This window comes from Amblyomma americanum, chromosome 10 (genome assembly GCF_052857255.1).
Source record: "Amblyomma americanum isolate KBUSLIRL-KWMA chromosome 10, ASM5285725v1, whole genome shotgun sequence".
Lineage (NCBI taxonomy): Eukaryota > Metazoa > Arthropoda > Arachnida > Ixodida > Ixodidae > Amblyomma > Amblyomma americanum.
Genome location: NC_135506.1, coordinates 110659757 through 110678114, shown reverse-complemented (window position 1 = coordinate 110678114; position 18358 = coordinate 110659757). Strand labels below are relative to the sequence as shown.

At 49.8% G+C, this 18358-nt stretch overlaps 1 protein-coding gene across 1 annotated transcript in view; it reads left to right on the top strand.

Moving 5' to 3' along the window:
* Gdi (GDP dissociation inhibitor) overlaps positions 1 to 16624 on the top strand; it is a 33186-nt gene extending 16562 nt beyond the window's left edge. Inside the window, exons 5-7 of the mRNA XM_077640121.1 lie at positions 2438 to 2582; positions 13141 to 13195; positions 15139 to 16624. Of these exons, the coding sequence (XP_077496247.1) occupies positions 2438 to 2582; positions 13141 to 13195; positions 15139 to 15279 (341 nt within the window). The 3' untranslated portion in view covers positions 15280 to 16624. The remainder of the gene's footprint in view (positions 1 to 2437; positions 2583 to 13140; positions 13196 to 15138) is intronic.
* The last annotated feature ends 1734 nt before the right edge of the window (positions 16625 to 18358 follow it).

Sequence of the window (18358 nt, the reverse complement as noted above, 5' to 3'; positions counted from 1 at the left end):
TGGGTCAAGATAGAAGTGCCAAAGATCCTGGATTGCTGTGATCCAGCAGATCTATACAGCATCGACAAATGGTGTTGTTCTGCCAGATGCTGCCAAATCACACACTGGTGTTAAATGGTGATCGGTACAATGACGGCAATCACAGCAAACTGCTCATAAATCTTGCTTTGTATTCACACGAGTAGCAATGACAAATGTGTGCTGCTTTTGATTGGGTACAGCAAGAAGCTGCAGTTCTTCAGGGGTCTGTGCCAACTCGAAATAGAGTATGCATGGAACCAAGAGAGTTGGCTGCAGGCATTCGATGAGTTTGTCGCCATGGACAGCTGTTCCGTACACCGCATTGAAGATTTAGAGCTACCTCACGCAAAGCTATTCCAATGCCTAATTGCACATCACTGATCCAGCCGCTTCACCAGGGCGTTATAGGCAATGTAAACTCCGCTTGTAGCCGGCAGCTCATTAGAGACCTATCTAGACCAGCAGCTACACTGCTCTACTAACCTAGACTTTTCTTTCAAGCCCTAGAAGGACTCTCCGCATCTTGGAATGCAACACCTACGAAGACCACAGGGAACTGCTTTCAGAAAGCAAGCCTCGGAGCAGTCACGGCTGCAGTAGCGTGTCCCAAGGAGGACTAAATAAAAGACGGAGATCCTTTGAAGGCATCAAATGAAAAGCGCATTAAGAGACTTCGACTGGTCTCAGAACAATTAGTGCTAGCAGAACCATGTCGACTCCATTACGCGATTGCTTCACTGGCGCATTCAGGAATTGCGAGCATTTCGCTCTAAAAATATATCTTAGGAGCGCTGTTGCATGGATGTTTGCAAACTAAGGTGACAAAAAAAGCCACCAGGCATCATTGCATTAGTTCTTTAGCACCACCAGAGAGCGGGGACAGGAAGTTTTCATGCTGTAGTGGAAGTGGAAGGCGACTACTGCGGGTCGTTGAGCATACTTCACAAGAATTAGCCTTCTAGCACCTGCATGCCAGCCCTAGCAAAGTTTTGGCCCGCCCCATCCCACGGTGTGATGAGTCATTACCATAGCTGATAGTTTTCTACTCGAAGGAATGGTTATTGCTGTCGATCAAATTACGGGCAACCCAACAAAGGCATCGTAACAAATCAGTGTTTTTCGCACATGCGGGCTTCAAAACGACGGACAAGGGGCAGGGTATGCAAAGGGGAGGGGGAGAGAGAGCATTTAGCTTACCTTAGGTGGCTCGCAGCCCATGGCATTCCTTCATGCATGATGGCCAGGCGAGTCGGTGACAGCAGCGGTCCTGTTGGCATTCATCTTATCCGTGCGCGTGAAATGGGCTCTGAAAGGGGCTGCAGCATGCCTGGTATGTTAAAGGACTCCACTTCATATTATCCTCCAACAAGAATTGTTTTGTAATGTGTCTTGGTAGAAGCTGGGTTACCTGTAGTAAAAATTTGGCCTTTCTCCTCTCATCCCATACTGAAAGGTCAGTGCTGCTCCGCAGGGGCCCACCACTAGGGGCGGAGCTTCCTGACCCGCCGGAGTTACGCGGCCATGGTAGCTGCCTGAATTCTGAAAGAATCTAACTAATAGCAATCTCTGAACTGGTATACGCAGGAGCATGTGACAAAGGAGAGGCTGCGAGCATGAAAAAGTCTCGGGGAAGGGCTTGCCAACTTTCGCGCGCAATTGTGGGTTCTCTTCTCCATGTAAGAATGTATTGTTCCTCCCAAGCGATGCACGCATATCATTGCCTGATAATTTCGCGAGGCCATTGCTGTGACAACACAATGCAGTGATTGAGCGAGTTGATGTGCTCTCCTTGGAATTCAGGGCCCCTTTAACAGCTACCGCCGGAAATTAGATAGTGTTGGGAGAAATGTGCTCATTTTGGGCCGTGGGAGGAGGTCTCCATTTCAAAGAGGGAAGCTCTCCTGGTGGTGCTGTCACTGTGGTGGCGCGAAAGGCAGTGGTAGTGTTGTGTGTGTGCCCCTCCTCCGCAAACCTCCCGAATGGCACACTCATAACATTGCCCATCAATTTTGCGAAGCTTTTACTGCGGGACAGGGAATTCATATTGCCAGGTGTATGTATCCCCACAAACTGCACCAAATTTGTGGGGGCGTCATTGCCCTGATAGCCTGTTTCAGCAGCTCCCCTTAACAGCCAAGCAATGCAGCTGACGGGAGCATTTCGCATTGCTGCTTTGATGTCTTTGTGGGAACTGATCGGAGTAGGCTGTTGCATCTCTCGAATGCTGTGGTTTGTGAGGTGCAGTTTGGGCCTGCCCCCAGACGTTGGTCAGTGGTAATGCTGCAGGCTCACCTTTTGCCTTGCTGCGGTACACCTGAGGCCAAGCCACTGCTTACACTTTGGGGTGGGCCCACACAGTGCTCTGTTAAGCATCCTTGTGAAAATGTGGTGTCCACTGTCCTCTTTCTCTCCGCAGACATCTACGTGTCGCTGGTGTCGCACACGCACCAGGTGGCGGCCAAGGGCTGGTTCATTGCCATGGTGAGCACCACCGTCGAGACAGACAACCCCGAGGCCGAGATCAAGCCTGGCCTTGACCTGCTCGGACCCATCACCCAGAAGTGAGCGATTCCTTCCCTGTTGTGTGCATGCACCAGTCTGTCCGTCCACCAGCTGGGAATTTGTCTGGAGTCGGGGATGTTGACAGCTTGGCTCACTCAACTCCAGGCTAGTGCTGCTCCCAATGCAGTGTCGCGTGGGGCCAACTCTCCTTTCGTCCTCTAGCACCTGCACCCCTGCCACTCTTGCCAGATTTCTGTTACCCACCTCCCATCATAAATCCCTGGGGCAGGTGTCGGGGGTGCTCACTCCTTTCCACATGTCAGCTGCTCAGCGTGCATGGCTGTGGCCCTGGAGGAACATGGACTCTGTCCTCACCCGGTGTGTCTGCCGTGAATTCTCCAAATGTTGCGGTCGGCAACTGAGTCGGGAGGGCCTATTGCAGCATGGTGTGCGACATTTCCAGCTTTGAAAATACCACATTTACACGATTGTAAGTCGACCCTCAAATCGCATGTCTGAAGAAAAAAAAAAACCGTGGACACGCTCAAAAACAAATTTATTGCATAGATGGGCTATCCACCCTCAGTTCAGCCATCTTCCGTGGTACTGCTGTCGTCGTCGCCGCCGCTGCGGTCCCACAGCACATCATCCTCCATGGAAAGCCTGCACTTCCTAAATCACCGCATCACGACATCGCGGGTTACGGCCACCAAAGCGGAAATCACACAGCCGCCAGGGAGGCTCTTTTCACGCCCCTGTTGGCGTAAGTTCCTGCCCTTTTGCCGCCAGCCACTCGTTACTCACGCCAGAGCAAGTCCTTGAATGGCTTTTTAATGCCAACGTCTAGCGGTTGCAGCTGCCCCGTCAGACTGCCAGGAATCACCAGCATATCTGTATGTTCTGTTCGTAGCTCTGCCTTCACTTTCGCAATGAGGTGGCCCCGAAATGAGTTCAGCACGGGGAGGTTCGGATTACAATCTTTGAGGGATACCCCTGGCCTCAAAAGCCACACCCAACGGTACCAATCAATAACTTAGTCGTTCTTCATAAAGCCTTTTTCATTCATCACACCTTTCGGGAACATTTCCAGTGGCATAGTTTTTCTTTTGAAGACGATGTACGGTCGGAGCTTTGTGCCATGTGCCAAGCATGATAGCATAACAGTGAACTGAAGTTTCTCATTTCCTGTCGTGAGAAGCTTAACCTCGCGAGCTCCCCTCACACTCACTGTTCTGTTGCTCGTCATGTCGAAGTAGACGGGAGTCTGGTCCGAATTGTTGGTTTGGCTGAGCAGGTATCGCCGCGAGTCGCGGAGCTTGAGGTAGTGCCTATGGAAGGCGAGAACTTTCTGCCCGTAAGCAGTGGGCAGCTTCTGGCATACACTAGTACTGACGAAGAGAGAAGCCAGCCCTCTTCATAAATTTCGAAGCCCAAGCCCAGCTACGTTTGAAGTCTGTTCGCGGTATCCCAGCTTCCGCAGCAAAGACCCAGGCTTGTTGCGTGATCATTTCGCATGTCACTGGAAGGGAGCGATCACGTATTTCGGTGACATGCGCTGCAAGCTTTCCCTCCAGCTCCAGAAAGCGTCCCGACTTCGGCCCGCGGAAACCTCTTCGCTTGGAGTCGCGCAGTCGAAAATTCTGTCTCGCTGCTTCCGCCACTCCCCGCACCAACTATTCAAAAACGTCAAACTTGCGGCCCGCCGCGCAGTTCTTGGTTTCTTTGGCGTAAGTGATGGCCTCCCACTTGAATGCTGCATTGAATGAGCGCCGAATGCTTTTCGAACCTGGAGAGCTCATGGCAAAGCACGCGGCCGGCAGTCGAGTCAAATATAACAGCTCCAAGCACACCAAACAAAAAGTGATCGGTGTCGGGGCGTCTGCTCTTCCAGCAAACATCGGCATTCCCCAGAAGCACCGCCGCTACCGGTGTCGGGGCGTCTGCTCTTCCAGCAAACATCGGCATTCCCCAGAAGCACCGCCGCTACGCGTATAATCATCTAGCCGCCGTATTGCACAACCAACTGAAATAGCAGCTCTTCCATCAGTTAGCGACACTCCCGGGCGCTGGCGCAGACTCCGAGATTGGAACAGCGGTCCTTCCTTAACTGTTGATACTCCCGTGAGTGAAATGAAATGAAATTGGTTTTTGGGGAAAGGAAACGGTGCAGTATCTATCTCAAATCTCTGGGGAAACCCAGCCGTAAGGGAAGGGATAAAGGTGGGAATGAAAGGAAGAAAGAGGTGCCATAGTGGAGGACTCCGAATAATAATTTCGACCACCTGGGGATCTTTAACGTGCTGTACTGACATCCCACAGCACACAGGCGCCTTTGCGTTTCGCCTACATCGAAACGCTGCCGCCACCGTCGCCGGGTTCTAACCCGGTTATCCTGATCAGTAGCAGAGTGCCCTAACCACTGAACCACCGCGGCGGGTAATGGTGTGTGCAGTGAATGTAAAAAATGGGAAATCCTTACCAAAAAACCCGCGGAATACCTGAATGCTACGCCTGGAGACGTAGAGCAAACAAAAACTTGTAACCTCGCAGTAGCATCCGTGATAGGCCGTTTTTCTTGCTTTTTTATTGGCAGTTCAAGGTTTCATTTCGATTGTAAGTCGACCCCCCCCCCCCCCCCCACTTCGGAATTTTAAATTTAAAAAAAAAACGGTCGACTTACAATCTTGTAAATACGATATTCATACCTGCCAGTTCTTCCGAATTTTCTTTTGGGGGAGGCTAGCTACCCTTGAGCACCGTTTTTGTTTCTTGAGATATCTGAATGAAATTTCCAGGGTAGGCTCACAGCACAACCATTTGAAGAACTACCGTATTTACTCGTGTAATGCTCGCACCCCCCACATTGGCTATCAAAAATTGGAAAAATTTTTTTTCCCGCATAATCATCGCACTCCCAAAATTAATGCCACGAGCCGTCTGCTTGTCGTAGCGATCGCCATCTATTGACTGCGGCCACAACTAACTGCCATGGTTGGGCGCGCGTGCTACTAGGCGGCGGTACTGTGCTATCATCCGCTGCCACCGCCGCTACCGCTCATCCACTCACCAACGCTGCGCCATTTTGCGAAGGTGTCTCCAGCTCTCCGGTGTCTCGTTTGCCTTGTTTGCGTGTTGCACCGTGCTCTTTGCGCCGCTTCGCCATGGGACGCTACGCAAGCTACACAGCTGCTTTTAAGCTAAAAGCTATTGAGTATGCGTTGGAACATGGCAACCGCGCTGCCAGCGGACACTTCGGCGTCAACGAGTTTTGCGTCCGGTATTGGAGACGGCAGCACGACGAACTCAAGACGACTGGTAAGACGCGCCGGGCCTTCCGTGGACCGAAGACTGGAAATTTCCTGCCGTCGAATCCTCTTTACTGGAATATATCAAGGCTCGACGAGCGGATGGGTGTGCTGTGTCGATTGATTTGATACGGAACCAGGCGCTCGTAATCGCAAGAAAGGAGGGCATCCCGGTGCAAGACTTCTGCGCTAGTGACGGGTGGGCCACACGATTTATGCGGCGCAATGGACTCTCGCTCAGGAGGCGAACGATGCTTCGCTAGCGCCTGCCCGCAGCCTATGAAAAGAAAATAGTGGACTTCCATCGATTCGTTACCAGGATCTGGCAGGAGAAAAACTTCTTGCTCTCCCAGATAGGGAACGCGGACCAAACTCCGCTGAATTTCGACATGCCCAGCAGCAGGACAGTCGAACAGACAGGCGCTCGGACTGTGCACGTCAGGACTACAGGTGCCGAAAAACAGAGGTGCACGGTCATGCTAGGCGTGACGGCGGACGGGCGAAGCTCCCACCGTACGTCATTTTCAAGCGGAAGACCTTCCCGAAAGGAAAGCTCCCCCCTGGTATACATGTGCGCGTCCAAGAAAAGGGGTGGATGTCCGCGGACCTTATGGTGGACTGGGTGAAGACTGTGTGGGGGCGGCGACCGGGAACGCTTCTTTTTCCGTCGCTCCTCGTCCTTGATAGCTTTCGGGGCCATCTTCAAGAGTCGGTTCGGGCGAAGTTCAAGGAACTGCGCACGGGCCTCGCTGTTATACCCGGCGGCCTCACATCAATGCTACAGCCTCTTGACGAATCTTTGAACAAGCCATTTAAAGATAACGTCCGGAGGCTGTACGCAGAATGCATGGCCGAAGGTGAACATGCTCTGACGCCGGGCGGCAAGATCAAAAGACCGTTAGTGGAGCTGCTGTGCAGCTGGGTATCAGAGGCATGGGGGATGATTGGTGTAAACATGGTGGCCAGAAGCTTCAAGAAAACAGGAATTTCGAACGCCCTGGATGTGACCGAAGACCACCTGGTGTGGGACGACGAAGAAGCATCGGAAGATGAAGAAACCATCGATTCCAGTGTTGACACGGACTCTGATAAAGAGTAGAATTGCCTGCAGGACGTACACAATGCGAGTAGTGACGGGGAGGTTGCGCGCGGTAAATAAAGTGCTTTAGCAGCTTGAGCTTACGTTCTGTACTTTCATAACGAAGGTAAGTTACGCTTGAAAGTAATGTTTTCGTTATATTCACAATTGCGGACCTGACAATCCTGATCTTGCACCCATTCATCTTTGCATTTAACACTACCGAAACATTTGCTTGACAATTTTCCTCGCATAATTATCGCACCCCCAAACTTCGCGTTGATTTTCAGGGAAAAAAGTGCGAGGATTACGCGAGTAAATACGGTACCAAGTTTCATGGAGCTGTGGGCACCGGTTCTAAAGTTACAGGAGTATATCAAAGTGGTTCACATAGGTCACTTATTCCAGGCCTGGGAATTTGGAAATAGCGTTGGCACTGTGAAATTCATTATGGTCATTCCCGGATAGGTATCCCAGGGCAAGAAAGAGCCCTTTTTCTGAATTTCCCTGCTGGAAACGTTTAGCAGAGCACTGAGCTTAGTGTCGGTGATTAGACCTTCATTAGGCAAATTTTAATTGCTGATGACAAACTTCAGAAACAATAACTTGAAAAAAGCAGGCGTGTCTTGCCCTCAGAAATTTATTCAGGTACGAAATAAAAGAAACTCTTGGAAATACGATAAGCGGTTCTCGAGCAACAGCCAGAATCTATCTTCTCACATGTCAGGAAATGCATTACCAAGTGAACGGCGGGCGACGCGTTGTCACGCTTCGGGGCATATGCGAGACATGAGCTGGAGGCCGCAATCGCCGAGGCTGATGCGCTCGGTACACAAGGCATGCTGGAAGCGATGCAGCAAAAGTTACATGGCTGGAAGCATCGACAGTCCTTGTTGGCGGCACGCTTTGCTGAACGACAAACTTCATAGCACTCTTCTGCGCACTGAACGCGTGTACCGTCTTTAGCTTTGTTGGATGCATTGTGACTGACCGCGCAACAGTCAACAATTTGCAGGAACTGTTCGGACGGCACGGCGAGAGATCGTAAAGACGGCGACGATGACGATAACAACGAAAAAAGGAAAGAGCCGGGGCGGACGATGCGCTGTCCGCCGCCGGAGGGGACCGCCGCGTCAGTGCGCAGCAGCCAATAGCGGCCGCGCAATCCCCCGCATTCTCGAGGAGCACATCCTTCGTCCAATCGCAGCCTCACATTTCAAACACGGGAAACTCGAAAGGCGCTTTGAGGGTCCCAATCACGAGTGAGCTGCGCTCCCACCATGCCGCCGCCGCAGTCGTCGAAGGCGGCAAAAAAAAAAAATGTGGATTAGCTCAGCTAACCCAGGGTATACAAAGCGGAAGATGTCGGCGTTCACTTTGATCGTTGTCGTTCGCAATGTCTAGGCGGCGATGGCTTTGAGCAAAGGAAGGGCACATAACTGGCTCCCTGGATATGCAGAACGCCTCATTCGTGCTTTGATACATGTGGCGGTGGTGAGAGAAAGATGTGGCCTGAATGCATTAGCGCTGACAGCGTTGTGGCTGACATGCGGCACTGCAGCAATAGCTAGGCCGCAGCGTTCATTTGGTGATCAATCTCTTGCGATCAACCATTAACTACATTGGCGAAACTGGTAACTTCGAAAGGTGCCTAAAAGATCACAAAAACGTCGTTAAAAACAGGAAAGTGGATTCCAGTGCTATCGCCGAACACTGCATATCGAAACAGCGCATTATCGACTGGGGCAAGGCACAAGTTCTTGCGGCAGAAAAGAGGAAATTCCCTCGCCTTCACCTGGAATCTTTGATTATACAAACGACCTGTCACACCTTGAACCGAAACTGCGGCAATCTGACAACTGTTCACGCGCGCTCTCTGCGCTCCCTTTTCAAGCATACATAGCCTCGTGCACCCACTTCTTGGGTTTTACTGTGATCAAGGCTCTCGCATGGGAGCCGAAACATCTTTTGTGCGTTCTTTTCTTTGTTGTGGTCAGCGTCTTAGTGTCAAGTTTTATGATTTGTCCTGACCAGACGAGTTTTCGTCCAACTCTTGATTTCATTTCATCGACCATTAACTGCATGCCACCTCCCAGGATGGCATGGAGGGCGCGCTGCCTATCCAATGTGCGGAACGTAATCAAAGCAGGCTTTTGCAGTTGGAGACTAACGCCACGTACATGACAGCGAGATTGAGGTTTCCACTGACCCACGTAGCCGGTTGTGCGCCTTTTGCTTTCATGGAAATGAACGGCCTTGCAAAGTTGTCAGTGCCTATGAACGCTGTCGGCTCACTTATTTTGTTTGATTTTTGAGGAAAGGAAATGGCACAGTAACAGTTTCACATATCTAGGTGGACACCTGAACTGCGCAGTAAAGGAAGAGATAAAGGAGGGAGGGAAAGATGAAAGAAAACTGAATTGAAAGCTGGATTTTGAGGAAAGGCATGGCGCTGCGCAGTGCAGTGGGGGAACACCTGTGCCTATCGCTCTGTGCTACTAGTGTGCATGCCTAGTCGATCTCCACTCCGCCACTGTTCCGGTGCTGTCGTCACCGCCAACGAAGTTGTCAATACATACGCTGTGCGGCTCTGCACCGGCAAAGCGCTCCAACTGGCTCCAGGTTTCTTCGAGCTGGCATTATTTCTCTGTGCCGTCCAACACCAAATCTTTGGTTGCTTCCTCGGAAGCTTCTTCAATGCGGCTCACGAAACCCGCATGCCGAAAGCAGTGAACTATTGTCGACTGCTTGACGCTGTCCCACGAGGCTTTCAGCATTTGAATGGCACCCAAAAGGTCAATCTTTAGCTCTTGGCCCATCTGCAGCTTTTGTCAGCTAAATGTCGATGAGCCGACGCTTATAAATGGACTTGAAAGCGCGAATAATGCCCTGGTCCAATGGCTGCAGCTTCAACGTCGTGTTTGGCGGCAAAAAAATAATTTCAATATTGCTCAGCTGGACATCGGTGTGGTGTGCTGTGCAATTGTCAACGATGAGGCAAACCGTCCGGCCTTGAAGCGCCAGCTCAGAGTCCCATGCCTTCAACCATTTTTGGAATGTATCCCGAGTCATCCACGATTTCTTGTTCCAGGCATATGTAACCTGAACGCTGGGGCAGTTGCACATGCACCTCGAGGTTTGGAACTTGCCTATGACAAGTGGCCGCAGCTTCGTGCTTCCGTCCATATTGGCAGCCAACAGAACTGTGATACGAGCCTTGCCTTTCTTGCTGCCGGGGCACTTGTCTCCGCGGGTGTCGAGCCTTTGTCGTGGAAGCATTTGCCAGAACAGGCCCGTTTCGTCAGCATTAAATATCTGATTGGGCTCATACTTGGTGAGAAGCTGAGGCAACTCTTGTTCAAGCCACTTCTTGATCTCGCCTTCATTGGCGTCCTCACTTTCCCCCGAGACTGTCTTACCAACAATGTTAAAGCGGGCCTTCAAACATTGCAGCCAACCGCTGCTGGCATTGAAGTTCTCGGCGCCGAGAAGGAACGCAGAGATCTTGGCCTTCTGTTGTAGCATTGGCCCCGATAAAGGAATATTCTGGGCCCTTATGTCGATAAACCATTTGTAAAGCGCCTTCTCAACGTCTTCAAAGGCAGCTTTGCGCACCTGCCGCACGCCTTAGTGGTGGTTTTTTCTGCCTTGGCCTTGATGTCACTCTTGTTTTTAAGCAGAGTGCTCAAAGTGCTCCTTGGTGTGTTGAAAGCTTCGGCAATGCTTGGCTTTTTTTCGCCATTTTCAATGCGCTGTATTGCTTCCAATTTCGGAGCAAATGTCAGGGACATCCGCTTCTTCGCGTTTGCAGCCATCATCACACCAACCACGCCAAGACAGGCCTAAGCCACACACGATAACGACTGGCGTAGCACAAGCGGCGGCACCGAGACGCATGTGTCGTTGACGTTGTCAAACTAGCCAAGCTGGCCAAGCCACGCGAAGCCGCCGTGTGCGTACGCCGCTACGTTCAAATGGCGCAATTGATGTGGGCAGCTATCGTATGCAGCAGTCGGGAACGCCCATCGCGCCACCATCATCGAGGGTGTTGCGGGAAAGCTCGCCTCCTGTCAGCACAGCGCACTTGGTCTGGGGCGGCGGAGTTCGATATATCCAATTTTACATCCGGCCCCGTTCGAAATAAAAAATTAGAAATGCATGCGATTTTCCACATGATATAGAAAGTGTTCGATATACGGAATAATTCGATATATCCGTGCTCGATATATCGAGCTTTGACTGTAGCACTACACTGCACAGTCGCTTGCGCTTGTGACGTGCGTGCGTCGGCAGGCATGATGACGAACAGGTGGGCCTCACATCCGAGAACACTTTAGTTTTAAACTGTTTAGTATTTATTTTGCTTTTCTGAGCTTTTCGTCAGCCTGCTGCGACAGCGGCTCGACCAGGCAGCATCAGCTAGCCAACATAACCCCCAGCTAACCACTGTTTTGGAGGCTTATTTTATTGGGGCAGCACCGGTGTTTATATCTACAGCCCCACCTCCCGCGCCCGTTTTTTTTTTTTTGTGCGCTTCGGCACTGTTTTCTTTCCTTGCGTGCACGTTGTTCTGTTCTTTCAGTGCACTGGAACTATTCACATTTCATGTGCTGTTATGATGGAGGTCTACCACATTGCACCGTGAAGGATACGGGATACCCTTATGGTTTTGGAGCAGTTCTACTTCGTTGCTGCCGACAATACGCACACAATAAAGCACGGATGGAAATATGAAAAACAGTCAGTGCCGTGCGGTTCTCATCTTACAATTGGGCAGTCATTGCCCAGTCTTTCAGCAAATAAATGTACAGCAATTTTTGGCAGTTCTTTCAAAGTCATTCGATAATTTGAAATTTTTTGGATAATTCACACATTTCTTCCGCTTTCTTGATGTTTAATTAACGAGCTTTTACTGTGGTTCAGTATGTACAAGTTTTCAATTAGCGATGGCTTTCTTGTCATATATTATCTTAGATTTAGTAGCCACTGGACAAATCCAAAACTTGCCGAATCTGCAACATGAATGAGGCCTGTTGCAAGTGGCTATCCGTGGGCAGCTCTCACTGAGCAGCAACAAAGGAAGGAGGGCTGCTGCAATGCATGCGGAGAGTAAGGCTTTGCCAGCTTTTGTTGCAATAGGGAATATGCAAAATTCCACAAGTGTGCGCTTCTTCACTTGACGACGTTGCCCAAGACCATGCGTTTCGAGAATAAACAACAGCAAGGACTGCATTTTTGTTTATTTGTAGACCTTGCGTTTCGAGCTGAAGCAAAAGCAAGGACTGCTTTTTTGTTTTTTGTTCTTCCAAAATATGCTTCGTACATTCCATCCACACCCTTTGCACTTCTGCAGCTTTCACAGTTCTTTTATACAGAACTCCACAATCTTGTCTTCGGCAACATTGTTATGTGGGAGAAAAAATGGGAAAAAAAAAATGAAAATTGGTTTTTGGGGAAAGGAAATGGAGCAGTATCTGTCTCACATATGGGTGGACACCTGAACTGTCTGGTAAGGGAAGGGATCAAGGAGGGACCAAGAGAAGAAAGGAAGAAAGAGGTGCTGTAGTGGAGGGCTCTGGAAAAATTTGGACCACCTGGGGAGCTTTAACCTGCACTGATACAGGGCACCTTAGCGTTTGGCCTCCATGGAAATGCAGGGGCCATGGTCAGTACTCCAGGTCAGTAGCCAAGCGCCCTAACCACTAAGCCACCGCGGCGAGTATGTGGGAGAGCGCACTTGCGGAATTTCGCATATCCCCCTTGCGGAGTTTTGCATATCCCCTATTAAACTCGTGTGAACCAGCAGAAACTGTACTTATGGTGCTTGCTTGTTTCAGGAGCTCACCACTGTGCCTTGGTCAGGGAATAGTCAATAAAGCATTGGGGAAACCTGCAGTAGTGCTATGGTTTGGAAATGTTTGGTAGACATACTGGGCCCACACCGTGGCAGTGGCCTAGTTAATTGAGCATCTGCCCGCATGTGGGAGGTGCATGGTTCTATCCCCAGTGCCGCCAGGTACCCACCGGTGATACAATGGGTACAAGCTTTCCCCTGGCTTGGTGCTCGGCTTTTCAGGGCTGAAATCCTTGGGAAATGGGTCTTTGACGCCACCTTGAGCAATCGAAAATACCTTGTGCCACGGAGCTCTTTGGCCATAGATGCCCTTGAAATTCCTCATCATCACTCTGGGCCCAGTGCGCTGGCTTGGCTAAATGGCAACCTCCCCTTTGCAGGTTCTGCAGTGTCAGTGACGTGTACAGGCCGGTGGATCTGGGTGCTGAGAGCCAGGTGAGACCCCTCGGTTAATTCTCTTATCTTGCCACACCAACTTGGCCGAGTGTGGCTGCCAGAGGTGAGCAAAAAGAGGGTATGTTGGAATGGCAGCTCCAGCAAGCACTGGCGCTGGTTGTAGCTTTGAACATTGCGCTATGCGAAACCCCGTTTCAGTGAAGTCTGGATCTTCTGTTTATTGCCATCCTTTGGAAATAGTGTAAAGAACCTGGTTTTTTTTTTTATACCTTAGTATGTCAAATTTTCACCTCTTATTTGTTACATGCGGACCCAAACAGATTTTGGCCAGAATAATAATAATAATAATTGGTTTTTTGGGGAAAGGAAATGGTGCAGTATCTGTCTCGTATATCTTTGGACACCTGAACTGCGCTGTAAGGGAAGGGATAAGGGAGGGAGTGAAAGAAGAAAGGAAGAATAGGTGCCGTAGTGGAGGGCTCCGGAATAATTTCGACCACCTGGGGATCTTTAACGTGCAGTGCACTGACATCGCACAGCACACAGGCGCCTTAGCGTTTTTCCTCCATAAAAACGCAGCCGCCGCTGTCGGGTTCGAACCCGGGAACTCCGGATCGGTAGTCGAGCGCCCTAACCACTGAGCCACCGCGGCGGGGTGGCCAGAATCTGCAGTTCCAGTTTTGCTGCTATTGAGCGCCGTCACCATTATGCTTCTGTGCAAGGAGGACAGCGAATGAATGCAGTACTCGGCTCTTTTAAAAGGAAAGTTATTGTAGCTGCCAAAAGCACCAGTACCCCATCAAACACTGCTACATGGTGTGGATGAGGCAGAGGAGAACCTGCAGTTACTGCCGCTGGACACGGACAGGCCTTTCCAGCCATTAGTAGAGTGCATCTTGAAACCGCGCCAAAAAGACAAGGGACGAGGAAGAAACCAACAGGACAGAGCGCATACTTTCCAGCCATGCTGTACAGTTGGATTGCAGACGCTTTGCCAGCATTCCCGGGGAGCTCGCCGGTTGTGATTTCAACAAATGCGAGATATTGAACGTGCTCGATGGTAGTGAAGGCATGTTTGTGTGGAAAGATATCTCGGACAAGGGCGTCTCGGAAAACAGTACACCCGACGACTACAGTCACTAAAGCTCGGACAGCACACTACCAAAGCGTGCACACCCACATGTGTGCCGGAACCGATCTGCGCATGTTTGTGGCGTGGGACATGAGTAGGTTCAAGCATGGCACCCATATCTACATTAATTTTGGGGCCTTTATTGAGTTTTTAATTGCTTTTAATTTTGACAACCCTTCTTCAAAAATAAATATGTTTTGGAGCATAAATAGTGTCATATATTCCTGCTCTAAAGCTCTCTGCTCACACGAATGCATTCCAGTACTTGTTTCTGGCACATAACTGGCCGATCAATTTATTTCATTTACCATTAGGACCGGAGGCACATTCTCAGAATGTGCCTGCCACAAACGTAAAGTAGCGCCTAGCTCGCGCACATTCTCAATGTGCCTGCCACAAACGTAAAGTAGCGCCTAGCTCGCGATAACGAGTCTAGATGTGACTGCTACGGGTTCTGCCCGCGCAACGGGGCACTATAACCGCTCATTCTAGCACCCATTAGATAATTTGAATTTCTCTTAATTTGAACAATATTCTGGTCCCCTTTGAATTCGAATTAACGAGCGTCTACTGTATTACTTTTTTCTGAGTGGAGTCAGAATTACTTCGTTGTGGTGCCAATTTTGTTGTTGCAAGGTCGCACTGTAATGCAGATGAAACAAAGGTTTGTCATTTTAATTTTGGAATTGAATATCTCGAAGCAAGCTGAAATGGTGAAACATATTGGTCTGTCACATCACGTGACCGCACCACAATGTAATGTGACTTGTATGTTGTTGTAAGTAGGTGTGTGACTGGTGAGTCCCAGGGTTGCCTGCAGAGCGGTGCGTGCTCTTCGCTGCCTTTCCAGATTTTCATCTCCCAGTCGTACGATGCGACGACCCACTTTGAGACGACCTGCCTGGATGTGCTGGACATCTTCCGCCGTGGCACGGGCGAGGACTTTGACTTCTCCAAGGTGAAGCACGACCTTGGTGACGAGCAGGAGTAGGGCAGTGCCAGTGCACGCAACGATGCAAGGAGACTGTTGCCCCCCTCTCCGTGCGCCACTGCAGTCGTCACCGCTTGGACTCGTTTGTTCCCGGTTGGGCGCTTCCTCCGTTGTTTGTCCGTTTAGTTCTGCCTCCCCTTCCCCCCTTGCCCTGCTTATATGAACCACCTTCCGTTGTGCTGGTTTTCGAATCTGAGAGTGGCACACGTGCAGCTCCTCTGCAGGCATGATTGTGAACTATTATCTTTGGCCACCACCACCTCTAGTTCTTTTGGCGAGAGTGCTTGGAGCACCATCGCCACTTTGTTGTTTGTTCAGTGAAAGTGGAGCCCCCTCCCCCCTCCAAAAAAAAAGGTGGGGGCTGCAGTTCACTCGGTTTTGCTGTGTTGGTGCGAGAGTTGACCCACGCTGCCTTGTTTGTGCATCTTTAGTGGACATCCCCGTGCCTCTGCTCTCGCCACAGTCTGAGGCGTAGGCTCACTTGTGCGCTTGCAGCTGGCTCGCTCGTTACCATAAGCAATGAGAGAGAGAGAGAAATGAACTTAGCTTACACCACAATGATTGACATTCACTGCCGGCCCGACTCCTGCATTTTTATTTTTTTTTTTCCTATACTTGTTTCTGAAAAAGCCATGTGCACATCATTGTGTGCACTCCTGAGATATTAGGGTTTGGGTGGTTTATGAGGTGTTTACTTGTGCGCTGGTTTGATGCTGTTTTTTTTCCCCGCATGTGTCCTTTTTGCTCACTGGCCACTCTGCTAAGGGCCTTGTCTGTTTTGTTTTATTTCCTTTTTTTCTGCCAGTGGTAAGCATGTTTTTGTGCTGTAATTTAAGGATTTTTGTATTGTTTTACTTCCCCTAGCCCCGACACCCCCCCCCCCCCTTATTACCTTCTCTGTATCCTGTGATTGTAGTTCCTATGTTAAAATGGCTTGGCGTGGGCATCAGCCTATGGAGCAAGATTTATTTTTTGGAGGCAGCGGAACAAACTGTAAGCAAAAGATAAAAAACATTCCTTCTTGGACTTGGGTCTGGTTTGGTTCCAGAAATGGTGAAGGCTGGTGTGTCGTGTGAAGGCGGCCTGAGCACAAGCCAAGCACGCAGCGCGGTCTGTGTCTCATCCAACGCTTGGGAAAAGAGAAAAGTGGCCCAAAGAACCAGTGCAAAGTATTTCTGCCTTCGGGAAACTGACATCTGGTCCTCTTGCCTCTGTTTTTTTCTTTCCCTTGTGTAAAGTTTGAATAGGTCACTTGTGTGTGCCTCTTTGATCTATGTGAACTCAAGATTTAGACCCGAAAGAAACTTTTTTTTTTTTTTTGGCGCCAATAAAAGTATGAATGTCACCACTGGTCTTGTTGTTGATCCAAACGTGGGTTGCCAACCACCACGGCAGCCTTGAGTTCGCGTTTCGTCAGTTTCAGTATACTCTCATTGTTGCAAGCGACACTGGAACTGTGTGGTGCATCTTCTGGCATCATGCTCGCAATGTGCAGTCTAGAGGTAAACCACTGCAAAGTATCCCCATAATGATTGGTATAGTGGTTTGACTGGTAGTTAAATTGCTGCCTGATGTGCTGAATGTCTGCACACAAGGAGCCAGAATTGACTGTGCCATGCCAGAGTAACTGTGTTTGGTAAAAGTCTGAACGAAGTACTGGAATAGTGAAAGTGTCAACCTTCAGTCGGTGGGGACCACGACGAATTGAGCGAAAGCATCCCCATGGTGAGGAGAGCTTCTCGTTGCCAGCTGAGCATAGTTTGAGCTGCTCAGTGCAAAGTGTCGTGCACTATTTCCAAGATGTGCACTGCTTAGGTTGACAAAGACAGTAAAAGACAACACAAATGGTTAAGCGTATGCAGCAAGATTTAGGAAAGCTTCATTAGCGGCATTTTTCAGTGTAGTAAATGACAAATTACATATTCTCGCCAGTGTTCAGATTTTGTAACAAGCAACCTACCAGTAGGAGTGTGTAAAGTGACATTTTCTAATATTAAAATGAAGTAGAAATAGTTTTGAATGTCGAATTTTAATGAAAAAATCGGATGTAAAGCAGATTTGTTGCTCTTGTTCTCTCAAGATAGTGTAAGACACAATTGAAATACTCCCAACGATGTGTACAGACATGTATTCTACTTGATTAGGCAGTGTAACGGTATGCGACCTGTAATATGGTGATACAAAATGAGGTACTTAATGCAGCTGGCGACTGAACAAACATTATGGCTAGTAAAACCACATTCATTCGGATTCCAAGGGAGTGAAATAAATGCCCGAATAATCCAAAGGTTTATTTATATATGCCTCCCCTTCCCCCCCCCCCCCCCCCCCCTACAGAATAAAAAATTAGCCCAGCTTCACTGACTTGTCGCGAACGGTGATGTTGCCAGCGAGCCGCCTGGCGTTTCCTAATTGCAGGGCTAAACTTGAACTTCTCAAAGCCAGCAGTTCGATTGGCTGAGTGGTTATCTATGGCATGCTGTCTCCCTTTTCCGACCATTGCAGCATATTTTTCCCCGACCGATATTGCTGGGCTATTTTTATTTTTTAAACACTCGTGACAAACTTTCTGCAGCGCAAATGGTGTCGGTATCCTTCGCGCGGGCTTCTCGCTGGTGCCAATCGACCGCCAAGCGGTGGTCTCACATGTATGCGCGCTCCTCCGAACCATCTGTTGAGTGCGGGCTCCGCACACCTGCGCCTGGCGCACGCTCTCCACATCGCTGCGCCCGCGTTACCATGCATTGACCCATGGAAGCCTCGACCAAGAACTGCTTCGCTGTTAAAACTGGCAAAAATGAGGAAATACAGTGAGGCCTTGTAAATGAGCCTCTATTTATGGCTGAGTCGCACAAACACCGAAAAGCCCGTGACGAGCGCACAGTTTCAGTGTTGGATAATTGCAACTTAGCGTGGTTAGTCCAAAAGCGAATTAGGTTCGCCAGCTATTCAGTTTTGGCGTTCGGATCCACTGTGCACGGATTGAAGTAGATGGAGGCAACAGCATCCAAAGCGCGGTGCCAGAGACTGGCAGTTGAACACGCGGATTGTTCGGCTGCGGCGATGGCGTACGTAGTGG